The sequence below is a fragment of the Aquarana catesbeiana genome, linkage group LG05, assembly GCF_042186555.1.
Source record: "Aquarana catesbeiana isolate 2022-GZ linkage group LG05, ASM4218655v1, whole genome shotgun sequence".
NCBI lineage: Eukaryota > Metazoa > Chordata > Amphibia > Anura > Ranidae > Aquarana > Aquarana catesbeiana.
This window is the reverse complement of record NC_133328.1, coordinates 123,355,236-123,370,362: the sequence shown is the minus strand read 5'-3', so window position 1 is coordinate 123,370,362 and position 15,127 is coordinate 123,355,236. Positions and strand designations below refer to the sequence as shown.

The 15,127-nt window shown below is 45.1% G+C and overlaps 1 protein-coding gene across 1 annotated transcript in view; it reads left to right on the top strand.

Moving 5' to 3' along the window:
- The window catches only part of SKAP2 (src kinase associated phosphoprotein 2), a 433,070-nt gene that overhangs the window by 57,126 nt on the left and 360,817 nt on the right, over positions 1-15,127 (top strand). The window contains exon 2 of the mRNA XM_073630146.1: positions 8,453-8,558. Coding sequence (XP_073486247.1) covers positions 8,453-8,558 — 106 coding nt within the window. The remainder of the gene's footprint in view (positions 1-8,452; positions 8,559-15,127) is intronic.

Below are 15,127 nucleotides of genomic sequence, written 5' to 3'. Positions count from 1 at the left end.
AGAAGAACATTGTTAAAACATTTTTGTTTTGCACAGTGTTAATTTTGATGGCTGCTCCAGCCACTGAAAACACTTTAGGTTCACCATACAATTTTGGTAATCAAGAATAGACTGTAGCTGTATTAATGGACCACCCTTTCTGCCCCATCCCAGTGTAAAACATGTAATAATAACTTGAAAAATGAAAAGTCAGCAGCTACAAATACTGTAACTGCTGACTTTTAATATAAGGACACATACCTGTCCAGGGTTCCCGCGATGTCAGCACCCCAGCCTATTTTCGGATCGACTCTCAGGTGCTGCCGCCACCATTCATGGTAAGGGAAACCGGCAGTTCCCTACTGGTCATGCGCGAAGCATGCTGCACTTTCTAACTGGCCCAGTGGCGGAGGAAGAAGGAGGGGGGCCAAACTTCTGAGGGACGGAGCCGCGGCGCAGTCTCCCAGAAGTGGAGAAGAATACCTGTCAAAAACAGGTACTTGTTCCCCTCTCCCCCCTGAAAGGTGCCAAATGTAGCACCGGAGGAGGGGGGAATCAGATAAGCAAGGGTTCCACTTTTAGCTTTAATCTGATTGCAACACTAAAACCTAACCAGCCTTTCTCATCTTTTTTACCTGTTGAACTAACCTTGAACTAATTCTCAGGTCTTCGAGAGCCACTGTTAAAATAAGTCCATCAGGGGGATCATAGGCCCACCCTAATCACTCTGTACGGTGAAGATTCCCCCTGATGCCTGAGCTTCCCTTCGTGTTGTTCCCCCCACCGTAGTGCTGCTAGTTTCCCTCCTTTCTTCTCCTCTCCCCTCGGCTGCTGCAGGGGATGTTTCAGGATGGAGAGTGGGAGAAGCTGCTAATTAGCTGCTAATTAATATGTCATTATGTTTTCCAAATGAACACAGTGAATACACTCAGTTACTGTGTTCAATCATAACTGAAGCATAGTAAACTGAAGCACAGAGCACTTCCCATCCATTCCCTGTCCTGTGCAGTTGAGGCTGCAGAGAAAGACATGCGTGTTTGAGCTTTGGGGTGCACACCTTAATGTAATGGGCTGCGCACACCTATACATACAGTATATGTACAGTATTTTACCTGTGTATTTAGCTGTTTATCTGGAATTCAGCTTTAGGCTGGGTTCACACTATTGCAAATTGTATGCAGGTTTCCCCGCATCCAATTCGCATGACAGGAGAGTGTGACCAGCTCTCAATGGAGCCACTTCACACATCTCCGGGGTGGCCGCGGAGCACACTACAGAAGTGTCCTGTGCGTCTTTGGCTCCCTTTCAGGTCTGAATTCAGCCAAAAATTCAGACCTAATTTGGACCTGAAACCGGACCCCCTGCTGTGAGCCGCACCGCACATAGCGTGAACCCAGCCTTAAAGCCCCCCCCGGTTCGGTTCGCACCAGAACCTGCGAACGGACCGAAAATTCGCACGAACTTTAGAACCCCATTGACGTCTATGGGACTCGAACGTTCGAAATCAAAAGTGCTAATTTTAAAGGCTAATTTGCATGGTATTGTCCTAAAAAGGGTTTGGAGACCCGGGTCTTGCCCCAGGGGACATGTATCAATGCAAAAAAAAATTTTAAAAACGTCAGTTTTTTCGGGAGCAGTGATTTTAATGATGCTTAAAGTAAAAAAAAAAGTGAAATATTCCTTTAAATATCGTACCTGGGGGGTGTCTATAGTATGCCTGTAAAGTGGCGCGTGTTTCCCATGCTTAGAACAGTCCCCGCACAAAATGTCATTTTTAAAGGAAAAAAAGTCATTTAAAAGTCATTTAAAACTGCTTGTGGCTTTAATGTAATGTTGGGTCCTGGCAATATGGATGAAAATCAGTGAGACAAACGGCATGGGTACCCCCCAGTCCATTACCAGGCCCTTTGGGTCTTGTATGGATATTAAGGGGAACCCCGCACCCAAATTAAAAAAGGAAACAGCAGTATACAGGCTCTGTACTCTGAACAGCAGTATACAGGCGGTGCAAACAAGATAGGGACTGTAGGTTTGTTGTTAAGTAGAATCTGTTTGTAATTTTGAACTGGTACATTTTTAACGTGTTTAGCTCCAGCCAAAAAATCTATTTTAAGCTTTTTGGAAAACATAGGGAAGGGTTATCACCCCTGTGACATTTCTTTTGCTGTCTGTGCTCCTCTTCAGAAGATTTCACCTCACTTTTTGTCCCAATGAAAAATGTTTTTTGAAAATTTGGGTTTTCTTGTGAAACAAGGATTGGTGATAAAGCATCAGTGGAAAGGAGAAATGTTTTTCCCATATTAACTCTTACAGGAGAGAATTTCCCTTCCTATGGGGTAGATTTAATCTCACTTCCTGTTGTCTCCTTCCGTTTGCAAGTAGGAGTCGTTTGTAAGTTGGATGTTTGAAAGTAGGGGCCTGCCCTACTAAGCCCTCACAGGGCCCTTCTGTGAAATATTAGATCAAGAATTGTAATTACATGCCCCTGTTGAACAGGGGCAGAAAACTTGGGCCTTTGGTGGTGCTGGTGCTGGTGCCACAACACTGTAAGTCCTCACTCGCTCTTGGTGGACGCAGAAACGGGCCCTGCTGTGAAATATTAGATCAAGAATTGTAATTACATGCCCCTGTTGAACAGGGGCTGAAAAATTGGGCCTTAGACACTGGTGCTGGTGCCACAACACTGCAACCCCTCACAGATACTCTAGTTGGAACGCAGGAACGAGCCCTGCTGCAAAGTATTGCATCAAAAATTGTAATTACACGCCCCTGTTAAACAGGGGCTGAAAAATTGGGCCTTAGGCACTGGTGCTGGTGCCACAACACTGCAACCCCTCACAGATACTCTAGTTGGAACACAGAAACAAGCCCTGCTGCAAAGTATTGCATCAAAAATTGTAATTACACGCCCCTGTTAAACAGGGGCTGAAAAATTGGGTACAGGTACTGGTGGCGGCGCCCAAAACCAAAAATGTTGTTACAAACTATCAGCGTGATCATTGAGGAGGAAGAGGATAATTACTCAGGATAGTCACTCAGCATCAGCATAGGCAGTCTTTGAATGGATCTGAGATTTCAAAAAAAATGATTCGGTTACATCAGCATCAGGTGCTTGGTAGCTGGTGGTGATTCAAGACTGATTCATTTTTATGAAGGTCAGTCGATCGACCGAGTCAGTGGACAGACGCACCCTGTGATCGGTTACAAAGCCTCCAGCAGCACTGAATGTGCGTTCCGAAAGAACGCTGGATGCAGGACAGACCAGTAGCTCAATTGCATACTGTGCAAGCTCTGGCCAGTGATTCATCCTCAAGACCCAGTAACCCAGAGGATTTTCGGTGGGAAAGATGTCCAAGTCAGATCTTGCCCCTAGGTATTCCTGCACCATGTAAAACAGACGCTGGCGATGGTTGCTGGAACCGATCATACCTTGGGGCTGTGGACTAAAAAATTGTCTGAACGCATCTGTCAGATGGCCACCTTCTCCACCGCTCCTTCTTTGACTGACCGAAGCCTCAGCAACACGTTGTCCAGAAACAGGAGTTTGTAATCTACCAGTCTCTGGGAACGCGTTGCACAGACCTTTCTGCAAGGCCTCCTAAGATGTTTCATCCTCTGCTCCCTCTGCGAAGGCAAGATAAGGTCCGCAACCTTACCCTTGTAGCATGGATCAAGGAGGGTTGCCAGCCAGTATTGGTCCTTTTCCTTGATACCACGAATACGAGGATCCTTACGCAAGCTCTGCAGGATCAGGGAGGCTATGCAGCGTAGGTTTGCTGAGGCATTCGGTCCGGAGTCCTCTGGGTCACTAAGGACGACATGTTCTGCAGCCACCTCCTCCCAGCCACGTACAAGTCCATGTGCTTCTTGGGACTGATCCCTTAAAAACTGCTGCTGATGCTGAGTGCCAGGCTCCACCTCCATACTGACACAATCCTCCTCTTCCTCCTCTTCCTGTGTGATCGGCGGGCACGCAGGAACACTGTCTGGATAAAGGGGGCCTTGAGAGCTAAGGAAGTCCTCCTCTTCCTGTCTCTTTTCTGCCTCAAGTGCCCTGTCCATTATTCCACGCAGCGTGTGCTCCAAAAGGTGGACAAGGGGGACAGTGTCACTGATGCATGCACTGTCACTGCTCACCATCCTCGTGGCCTCCTCAAATGGTGACAGGACAGTGCATGCATCCCTGATCATGGCCCACTGGCGTGGGGAAAAAAAAACAAGCTCCCCTGACCCTGTCCTGGTGCCATAGTTGCACAGTACTCATTGATGGCCCTCTGCTGTGTGTGCAGCCGCTGCAGCATGGCCAACGTTGAGTTCCACCTGGTGGGCATGTCACAGATTAGGCGGTTCTTGGGCAGGTTAAACTCCTTTTGGAGGTCTGCCAGCCGAGCACTGGCATTATATGACCGGTGGAAATGCACACAAACTTTCTTGGCCTGCCTCAGGACATCCTGTAAGCCCGGGTACCTGCCCAAGAACCGCTGCACCACCAAGTTAAGGACGTGAGCCAAACAGGGCACATAGGTCATTTGTCCCTGTCGGAGGGCAGAGAGGAGGTTGGTGCCATTGTCGCAAACCACCATTCCTGCCTTAATTTGGGCATGGCGTCAACCACCTCTGAACCTGCCCCTGCAGAGCTGACAGAACCTCTGCCCCAGTGTGGCTCCTGTCCCCCAAGCACACCAGCTCAAACACCGCATGGCATCTTTTGGCCTGCATACTTGCGTAGCCCCTTGAACGGCTATGGAGCACTGCTGGTTCTGAGGACAAAGCACAGGAAAAGGCCATGGAGGAAGAAGAAGAGGAGGGGGTGGAGGAGAGAGGTGTGTCACAATCATTAGTAGTGGCATTTTGGAGGCGTGGTGGCGGAACAACCTCCAACACTACTGCACCTTGTCCTGCATCCTTCCCAGCTGCCAGCAGAGTCACCCAATGCGCAGTGAAACTTAGGTAACATCCCTGTCCATGCCTGCTGGACCATGAGTCAGCGGTAATATGCACCTTACCGCTGACCGCCCTGTCCAGCGAGGCATGGACATTGCCTTCCACATGCCGGTAGAGAGACGGAATCGCCTTCTGTGAGAAAAAGTGGCGTTTGGGTACCTGCCACTGAGGAATCGCACATTCCACAAACTCACGGAAGGGGCAGAGTCTACCAACTGAAAAGGCAGCAGTTGAAGTGCTAGCAATTTTGCCAAGCTAGCATTCAACCGCTGGGCAGGTGGATGGCTGGGAGCGAACTTCTTTCGGCGGTGCAGCAGCTGGGGCAGGGAAATTTGCCTGGTACAATCTGACGTCGGTGTACCGAAAGCAGATTGCCCACAAGTACTTGGCTGTGACACACCTAATTCTACACCTTCATTCCTCTCAGTGCAGGTCTCAGAGGACTGAAGGTATAGTGGGGTTGGAGATCTCAGCTGATGAGGAGCAAGGAGAGGTCCTCTTTGTTCTTTGGTGTGGGTCTTTTAGATACGCTTGCCAATGAACTGCATGGCAGGTCAACATATGTCTGGTGAAGCATGTGGTGCCCAAGCGGGAAATGTTTTGTCCACGCGAGATACGCTTGAGACATATGTTGCAAATAGCAGCGGTGCGATCTGATGCACTCGTCTCAAAAAAGGCCCACACCAAAGAACTTTTGGAATAACGCGCAGAGACAGCAGCGCCCTGCACATGCGGAGCTTTGGGGTGTGATGCAGTCAGTGTGCTGCCCTTAGGCTGGTCCCTGGAGGGCATCCTGCCTCGTTGGTGATGTGCCTCCTCCTCCTCCTCCTCTCTCCTATCAGGCACCCACGTTGAGTCAGTGATCTCATCATCCCCTCCCTCCTCATCACTGGAGCAAACCTGGCAGTATGCTGCAGCAGGGGGAGCATGACTGCCAGATTGCTATCCTTCTTGGGCACCCCCTCTGTCCATGCTCACGTTACTGCCTTTATCTAGCTCAGTATCATCATCAGAGCCTTCTAAACGCTGGGCATCCTCTTGGAGCATGTACCCAACACTGTGGTCAAACAGTTCGAGGGACTCCTCAGGAGGACATGGTGGGGCTAGGGAAGGAGTCACAAATGCCATTGAGCCAAAGGAAGAGGCCACGTTGTCAGCTGCTTTACCAGACAAAGTACCCTAAGCATGGGTGAGAGAGGATGAGGAGGATGAGGACGGCTTGGTCATCCACTCGACCAAGTCTTCCGCATGTTGCGGCTCAACACGGCCAGCTGCCGAAAAAAAGGCCAAGCGTGTCCCACGGCCACGTGCTGATGAGGATGCACCGTCACCACGACTAGCACTGTTGCCTCTAGACACTGAGCCTGCTTGCCCTCTTTTATTGGCTTGTGACTGTCTGCTTCTCCTTGTTGGCCATCCAGACATACTAATGGCCTGTAGCTGCACTAAGCTTGGATATATATATATATATATATATATATATATATATACTGATACTGCAGCTAGCAAAATCAACTGCCTGCCTGTAGTATGAGAACACCACCAACCTTCTACAGGTAGCTTTAGCTGAACACTGTGCAGAGCTCGCAAAAAACTAACTTGTAGCTTATTTAGCTGCCTGCGGTAGTGATAGGTTCAGGAAAACACCACCAACCTTCTACAGGTAGCTTTAGGTGAACACTGTGCAGAGCTCGCAAAAAAATAACTTGTAGCTTATGTAGCTCCCTGCGGTAGTGATAGGATCAGGAAAACACCACCAACCTTCTACAAGTAGCTTTAGCTGAACACTGTGCGGAGCTCGCACTACACTAACTTGTAGTTTTAGCTGAACACTGTGCAGAGCTCGCAAAAAACTAACTTGTAGCTTGTAACTTGTAGCTTGTAACTTGTAGCTTATTTAGCTGCCTGCGGTAGTGATAGGATCAGAAAAACACCACCAACCTTCTACAGGTAGCTTTAGCTGAACACTGTGCAGAGCTCACACTACACTAACTTGTCGTTTAAGCTAAACACTGTGCAGAGGTCACACTACACTAACTTGTAGTTTTAGCTGAACACTGTGAGGAGGACGCACTACACTAACTTGTAGCTTATTTAGCTGCTTGCGGTAGTGATAGGATCAGGAAAACACCACCAACCTTCTACAGGTAGCTTTAAGTGAACACTGTGCAGAGCTCGCAAAAAACTAACTTGTAGCTTATTTAGCTGCCTGCGGTAGTGATAGGATCAGGAAAACACCACCAACCTTCTACAGGTAGCTTTAGCTGAACACTGTGCAGAGCTCACACTACACTAACTTGTAGTTTTAGCTGAACACTGTTTAGAGGACGCACTACACTAACTTGTAGCTTTAGCTGATCACTGTGCAGAGGTCACACTACACTAACTTGTAGTTTTAGCTGAACACTGTGCAGAGGTCGCACTACACTAACTCTTAGTTTTAGCTGAACACTGTGAGGAGGACGCACTACACTAACTTGCACTACACTAACTTGTAGCTTTAGCTGAACACTGTGAGGAGGACACACTAAACTAACTTGTAGTTTTAGCTGAACACTGTGCAGAGGTCACACTAAACTAACTTGTAGCTTTAACTGAACACTGTGAGGAGGACGCACTACACTAACTGTAAATAGTCTAGCTGCCTGACTGTGGTACTAATAGGATCAAAAGAACACCAGTAATTTTCTTCAGGTAGCTGTAAATACTGTAACAAGACAAGCCTGCCTGTCAGTAGGAAGATAACAGGAACGGATCTAGCTAAACTTAATACAGTGTATATATATATATATATATATATACAACACCTGGGATGCATATATATACACAATACACTGTAAGTGCAGCTAACTCACTGACTGTCCTGCCTAATCTATCTAACTTAAATCAAATGACACTGTCTCTCTGTCTCTTTCAATGCCGATACACACACTACACAGGGCCGCCGTGCAGGCGGCCTTATATAGTGTGGGGCGTGTACTAAATCCCCTGAGCCATAATTGGCCAAAGTCTCCTTGGCTTTGGCCAATTATGGCTCTCTGTTCAGACAGCGCTGTGATTGGCCAAGCATGCGGGTCATAGTGCATGCTTGGCCAATCATCAGCAAGCAATGCACTGCGATGCCGCAGTGAATTATGGGCCGTGACGCACCACACGAATTTGGCACGAACGGCCCATATCGTTCGCAATTCGGCGAACGGGCGAACAGACGATGTTCGAGTCGAACATGGATTCGACTCGAACATGAAGCTTATCCCTAATGGCAATACAATACTATCACTTAGATATTGACGTTGACATAATAATGCAATATTCTTGCACTGTGATCCATGATGCCTGGAGATTTGTACTAAAAATGTTAAATATGAAAAAGGACTCATGTGCTGTTCCTAATATTGTATTCACTGAAAATGAGGCTACCCAAGAAAAGAGGCCAAAATTCCATGTGGTATGTTTGTAGTGATACATTGAGATATTATATGAATGAAGGTCACTATAACTTTGTCTAATATGACTTTTTCATTTCTAGAGTTGGAAACTTTTCTATCAGATGTGTTAAAAGGAGAAAATTTATCAAAGAAGACAAAAGATAAGAAAGAGAGCCTGATAAAGAAAATTAAGGATGTTAAATTTAAGTAAGTACACTTGAAATCACAATCCTTTTAAATTTTTTTTTTTTTAATTGTGAGTAAAATCAAACAGAAGGAAAATAACTGTATTTAGTAGTGTATAGTTGCCAATGTTTAAAAAACATTTCCAGGGACACCTGTTGCGGTTTGCCCATTTAAAATGGCCATGGTTCTGCAAGAGACATACCATTAACCTATTTATTACAGGCATTTATTTAGCACCTGCAATTTACGTAGCACTATACACACTACACACATTACACATCATTGCACAATTTAATTTTAACATACTGTATATACAGGAAGGTTTATTATAATAAGTAAAGAAACATAGCCAAGAAGGTGTTGTTCATTAGTAAAATTATTTATGTATTGTTTATGCTAGCTACAACCATGCAATCTTTTTTTTAAATGTGGCAACCCACTAACAAAATGTCATATATAACAAATATTAGACAGGCAGCACATCTGTCTAGCAGCAGATCGCCTAAAGCTGTATTAATCCCAAACGCAAATGTAGTATTTTGCAGCTTACCAATTCTTGGATGTAGCGGAGGATTCGTTTTGTTCTTTTAGGCTCGCTTTCCTTTATTTTCATGTGGTGATCAGGCCAGTAAGTCTTTTGTTTTTCAAAAGAACACACTATCCTGCTGATGTAGCAGTTACAAGGATGAAACAAAGTGTTCAACACTGACAGGTCAGCTTACAATGATCAGCTTTTCTTTATTTATTCAAACCCTTTATCCCAAAAGCAAAACAAAATGTTTGTTGTAACTGATTTTAAAGTATAAGCTGGAGTTTGGCTTTGATTTGTTAGTTTTGTAAACCTGCTAGTACATTTAACACTCCCTTCTCCCCAGACTGACAATGCTGCAGTCCAAAAGTGACCCCTGTGCTCCTTTATCCAGAGCTGGGGCACAGGATACTATACCAGAGGTGTGTTACTGGACAGATCACAGGTAAAAACAGAGGGAAAAAAATGAACAAAATGAAACTAATGCAGGAACAACATCTAATGATTGGTAAACGGCAATATATTACATTTTTGGTGTTGGGCTTAATACTGTTACAGTGCTAGTGTCACTGCTGCCACTGACTCCGCCAATCTCTGTGCCACTGCTGTAGGTGGATAGGGCAAACTGGTGTCTCCTGAGAGTCCAAATTCTAACTTCACAAGTGTGTAACTCCAGCACTAGGGTTCACCCCACACCCCCTGCATCAGTCTTCTAATACTGCTCACCACTGCACCCTCTGCAACCCTCTTCCAGTACTGCTTACTTCTGTACCCTTTGCCACCCTCTTCTAACACTGCTCACCAATGCACCTTCTGCAATCCTCTTCCAACACCGTTCACCTTTGCACTCCCTGCACTGTTCATCCAAGCTCTCCTTCAACCTCTTCCAACACTGCTCACCTCTGCATCACTTGCCACCCTCTTCCAACACCATTCACCTTTGCACCCCCGCTACACTTTTCCAACACTGCTCACCTCTGCTTCCCTAGCTACCCTCTTTCAACAGTGCTCCCCTCTGAAACTTCTACAATTACATGTCCACAATAAAGCATAACATAAAAATTAAGTTTTAAATGGAAAAAAAATTGTAGGATCTATTTTAAAAACAGACCTCCTCTCAGAACCAATCAGTGGGTGCTTACAATTCAGAAAGGCACTAGTACATTCAAGTTGCCTGCAGAGCTCTTCTGTTATGAAGCCGGTACTTCATGCTGCCTGGGAACAATGCCTGCCACACTCCCCAGCTGTATAGAGTGCATTGATGTTTCCTGCAGGAAGGTGTAGAGAGAGGTTCAGGGCAACAATGGCGGACGATCAATAATGTGAATGGTGTATAGTATATGTAGTAACACTAAACCAATACGTGTGCAGTAAGCTAAGTGAGACTCACAATGTATTCCTGGGACATAGCCCAGGACAAAGCAGTCATAGGCTACTGATTAAAAAAATGGGACTATACCAGCAAATCGGGGACAGTTGGCAACTATGGTAATGGCAAAACTCATGATGTTTACATCAATTAAGATGACCCCAAAACAGCCGGTGAGTTATTTATAGTACTATGACACCAAGTAATGCTGTTATATGTCATTATGAAGAGGAATGGAGAGGTATTTAACCATGATGGTTCCACAACCTGGTCATCCAAAGGGATAGTTAAAGTTGTGGCAATTATATCTGTAGGACCATCATAGAAAATATTTTGTGACTATATAAGCAGCAACATAGAAGGTATTTTTATGTTCCACCACCTTCATTTGCAATAATGAACACAGTATCTTCTGGATATAATTAAGTTGAGAAGCCAATGCCTCTTGGAGAACTAACTGTAAACCTCCTTCAGGCACTACACAAAACAGACACCTCTTTTCCTCCTTGAGAACAATATTAGTTTCCAATGGATGTCCACATATAAAGATTGAGAGAAGGAGGGGTCTATACCAGGGGTGCTTTTAACAGTTTACTGAATCAATAGAAGCAGAGATATCACCATTCTATGAATGTGGCGGCACTAAGCAGTTACAAACAGTCAAGTGTATAGTTCAGAGATAAGTGGTATTAGAGGAGAGATGAGAGATCCGTTGCCTACAGAAGGGGCGTCCCAGAGTGGAGCATCCCATGTCAGAGAGATACAATTAGAAAATGCGTACAATCCTCATGCTGCTCCCTCAGGGAATGCTAAACAAATCAGGCCCAACATCACAGGGAAATCCAATAATCACTTTCCATATGGAAATGTAACCCTTTGAAACTCTCTGTCTTCCTAATATACCTTTATCCAGAGTTCCCTTCCCCTAGCAGGGCAGGCCTGCACTTAACTCTACTAACTCCTTTTCTTCCCTGACTTCTGGCTATGGGGACATCGGGTGGCAAAAAAAGGAACTTCAACAGGCCACTCCTGTGCCATGCCCTACAGCAGTGGTTCTCCACCTACTAGTGCCGTGACCCCTTGATAAAATTTCCCAAGTTGTGGGGACCCCTAACAGTAAAATTATTTTCATAGCATGGGTTGTCAGCACTCAAGGCAAGACAAGTAATTTGCGCCCCTAACCCACGGACAGTTAGCGCTCCCTCAGTCCTTTTAATGGCAACTATAATTCCAGGTAGTGTTACTCACTGTGTCTCTGACTTTGTGGTGTTTCGTAGTAATGACACCTATGCCGAAATTAGGAGATAGGGTCTCCTCCAGCCCCTCCCACTTCACACTCCTCACCAGTCAGCTGACCTCTAGTAGACGACGAGAAACAAAAGAGAGAGGGCGCACCAGCCTAGTGCATTATCCTTAAAAAAGTTTATCAAAATGTACATAAAAAACTACTCACAAAGGTAGATGAAAATCACGCTTAAACCGATCTTTTTGATTAGTGGTGATCAATCCACTGATGACAGTCTCCAGATCCCACGAGGAGGACGTGCAGATCGCTGCCGGCTGATGCGTTTCGAAGGTAGGCACCTTCTTCAGAGCCGACCTCTAGTCTCTGCCCCCCAGCCATGCAATGAACTGAATGGGCGCCTGCGAAGAGGCTGAGTGGGTGGCCGCGGGCTCCAGGAACAGCCCAGCTGGGCAGCCGCAAAAAGGCTGGGAGAGCGGTACATGCTTCAGGAACAGCCCAGGATTCAGTGACCCCCAGGTTGAGAATCACTGCCCTACAGTGTTTTCTCTCTGGACTCCATTAAAGTGAACTTAAGCAATAAACAGCATTGGAAAATCACATAGGCAGAAGTTACTTGAAGTATAACCGTTGCTCTGTTGGCCACTGCCTGACCTTACACCCTGTCTCCTATCCTCTGAGTCATGGCACTTGTCAAACAGCAGACTTCAGGTGACCTCTGAATTTTCTGATTCCCCAGCTAATGCACTAGGATGAATAAGTGGAAAGTGGAATACCCAATAGCAACCAATAGCCAGAAATAAGAACCTGACTGATTGCTGTGGAGTACTGCACCTAAGAAGTGGCACTATTTTTTTATAAGTTCCTGCTGCTTTGTCTTGTCATCATTCAAGTAGTATCCTAGGATTCCTAACCAAAAAAAAAAAAAACTAAACTGTGATATACTGCATATGGCCAGTCCTTAGATTTGCTATCTGCATTTTTTTTCTTCAGTTTTTTCCCTTTATTTTCACCTGGTAAACCTACCAATAACACTTCCTGTCCCTCACTCACTTAACTGTATCTGTGGAAAAGCAGCACCAGATTTGGGCTTGGATTTGGAAAATGTACCTAGCCTGAAAAAAAATGGATGTAACCACTACATCTAAAGAGTGATGAGCTACAATATACTACATTTTTGTTCTTTGGTTTAGATGCTCTTTAATCATTCTGCTCAGGTTTTGGTTGCTCTGCGGATGAAATACCCACCTAGACTACCCAAAGCAGCTTTCCTATTCAAGGACTTATATGGCCTTCTCGTTTTGTAGGCCCTGTGCAGCTGCATAGACTATATGTCTTCTCCTAAACCTCATACAAAACTGTTAATGTGGAAATTTGTCTGTATTATGGAAAGTAGAACCTGACTATATTTTATAGAAGTACAGACCCTCTTTAATGCACTTTTGGTATATGGGGATGGCATGTATAGATAATACTATTGTGTTCTTGGTTTCAAATGATGTAGAAGTACACTGAAAGTATATATTGTTATTCCATATTTTCAATGTTGCTTTTGTATTATGGTTTTGTAGAAACCCAAACAAAGACAGTTAACATCTATCATACACATCTGTCCCAGACATCTGTACTGGCTTCTGCTCGCAGCCATAAATGTGACTCTCTAACAGCGATAATTAATTCCAATCATCCATTATCTACATGTCGACATTATCCAGTTTCTGACATTATTCATGACACATACAGATCAAACATACACACGTATCGATTGACCCAATGCTAATTTTACAGTTCCAGCAAAATAGCCAAATATCATTTATGTAACATTTTACACATAAGAGCTGTCACATGAACAAACATGTCACTTGGCTCCTGACAAATGGATACTCCAATATCACCCTGAAAACAGGATGTCAGTGTAGTATCAAGTTCAGCAAGAATAAACAAGATAAAACCAAAAAGTATATCCACAATGGAGCTCTTTGAACAATTAGGAATAGATTTATAAGCTCCATCTTGTTTGAACAAGGATTTCTGATATGTTGACGATACATAAAAATAAACTCTTATAGAAGAAGGGAAAAGTGAAAATGTTTTATATACCACCTAGCTCCTTGACTGTACCTAATAATGAGTACAGTTAGAATGTAGTTGCTATGGTTATTTTTTTTAATTATTATTATACAGTATTTCTATAGCGCCAACAGTTTACATAGGGTAGACAGTACAAATACAATACACTTTAATACAGTAGGAAGCAGAGGGCCCTGCTTCTTAGAGCTTACAATCTAAGAGGGAAGGTCAAGAGATACAAGAGTTAATAACTGTGGGCGATGTGCTGATTGAGAAGATAAGTGTACAGTTGTTAGGTGGGGGCCAGATAGGCTTATCTGAAGAGATGAGTTTTCAGGGATCGTCTGAAAGTGGATAAAGTAGGAGAAAATCAGACAGATTTGGGTAGAGCATTGCAGAGGATGGGAGAGGCTCTGGAGAAGTCCTGAAGGTGAGCATGGGATGAGGTGACAAGGGAGTTTGAGAGCAGGAGATCTTGGGAGGAGCGAAGAGAACGATTAGGTTGGTATTTTGAGACTGGGTTAGAGGTGTAGCTGGGGGCCAGGTTGTGGATGGCTTTGTAAGTTATAGTTAGTATCTTGAATTTAATTCGGTGACTGAGTGGCAGCCAATGGAGGGATTGGCAGAGGGGTATAGCAGACGCTGAGTGGTTTGTGAGGTGGATGAGCCTGGCAGCAGCGTTCATGATGGACTGAAGTGGGGATAGCCTATTTATAGGTAAGCCAATGAGGAGGGAATTGCAGTAGTCGAGGTGGGAGATGACCAGGAAGTGGATTAGAAGCTTTGTGGTGACATTGGTTAGGAAGGGGCGTATCTTGGAGATGTTGCGCAGGTTGAGGCGGCAAATTTTGGATAGCGATAGGATGTGGGGCCGAAAGGTTAGTTCAGAGTCCAGGATTACACCTAGGACCTTGGCGTGGGGGGACAAGTTGATAGTTGAGCTGTTGATATTGACAGAGAAATCGGGGGAAGCTGCACCTGAGGGAGGAAATATCATGAGCTCAGTTTTGGATAGGTTGAGTTTGAGGAAGTGATGTGACATCCAGGCTGATATGTCTGCTAGTAAGTTGGTAATGCGTGAAAAGACAGATGAAGAGAGCTGGGGGGTGGAGAGATAGATTTGGGTGTCATCAGCGTAGAGATGATATTGAAAAACCGTGGGAGGCAATCAACTGACCCAGGGAGGTGGTGTAGATTGAGAAACGGAGAGGTCCAAGAACAGAACCTTAAGGGACCCCAACGGAGAAAGGAAGAGGAGGAAGTAGAGTTGTAAGTGACACTGAAGGAGTGGTGGAATAGGTAGGATGAGAACCAGTGAAGAGTACAGTCAGGGAGACCAAAGGAGTGGGGTTTGAGGAGGAGGGGGTGGTCCACTGTCT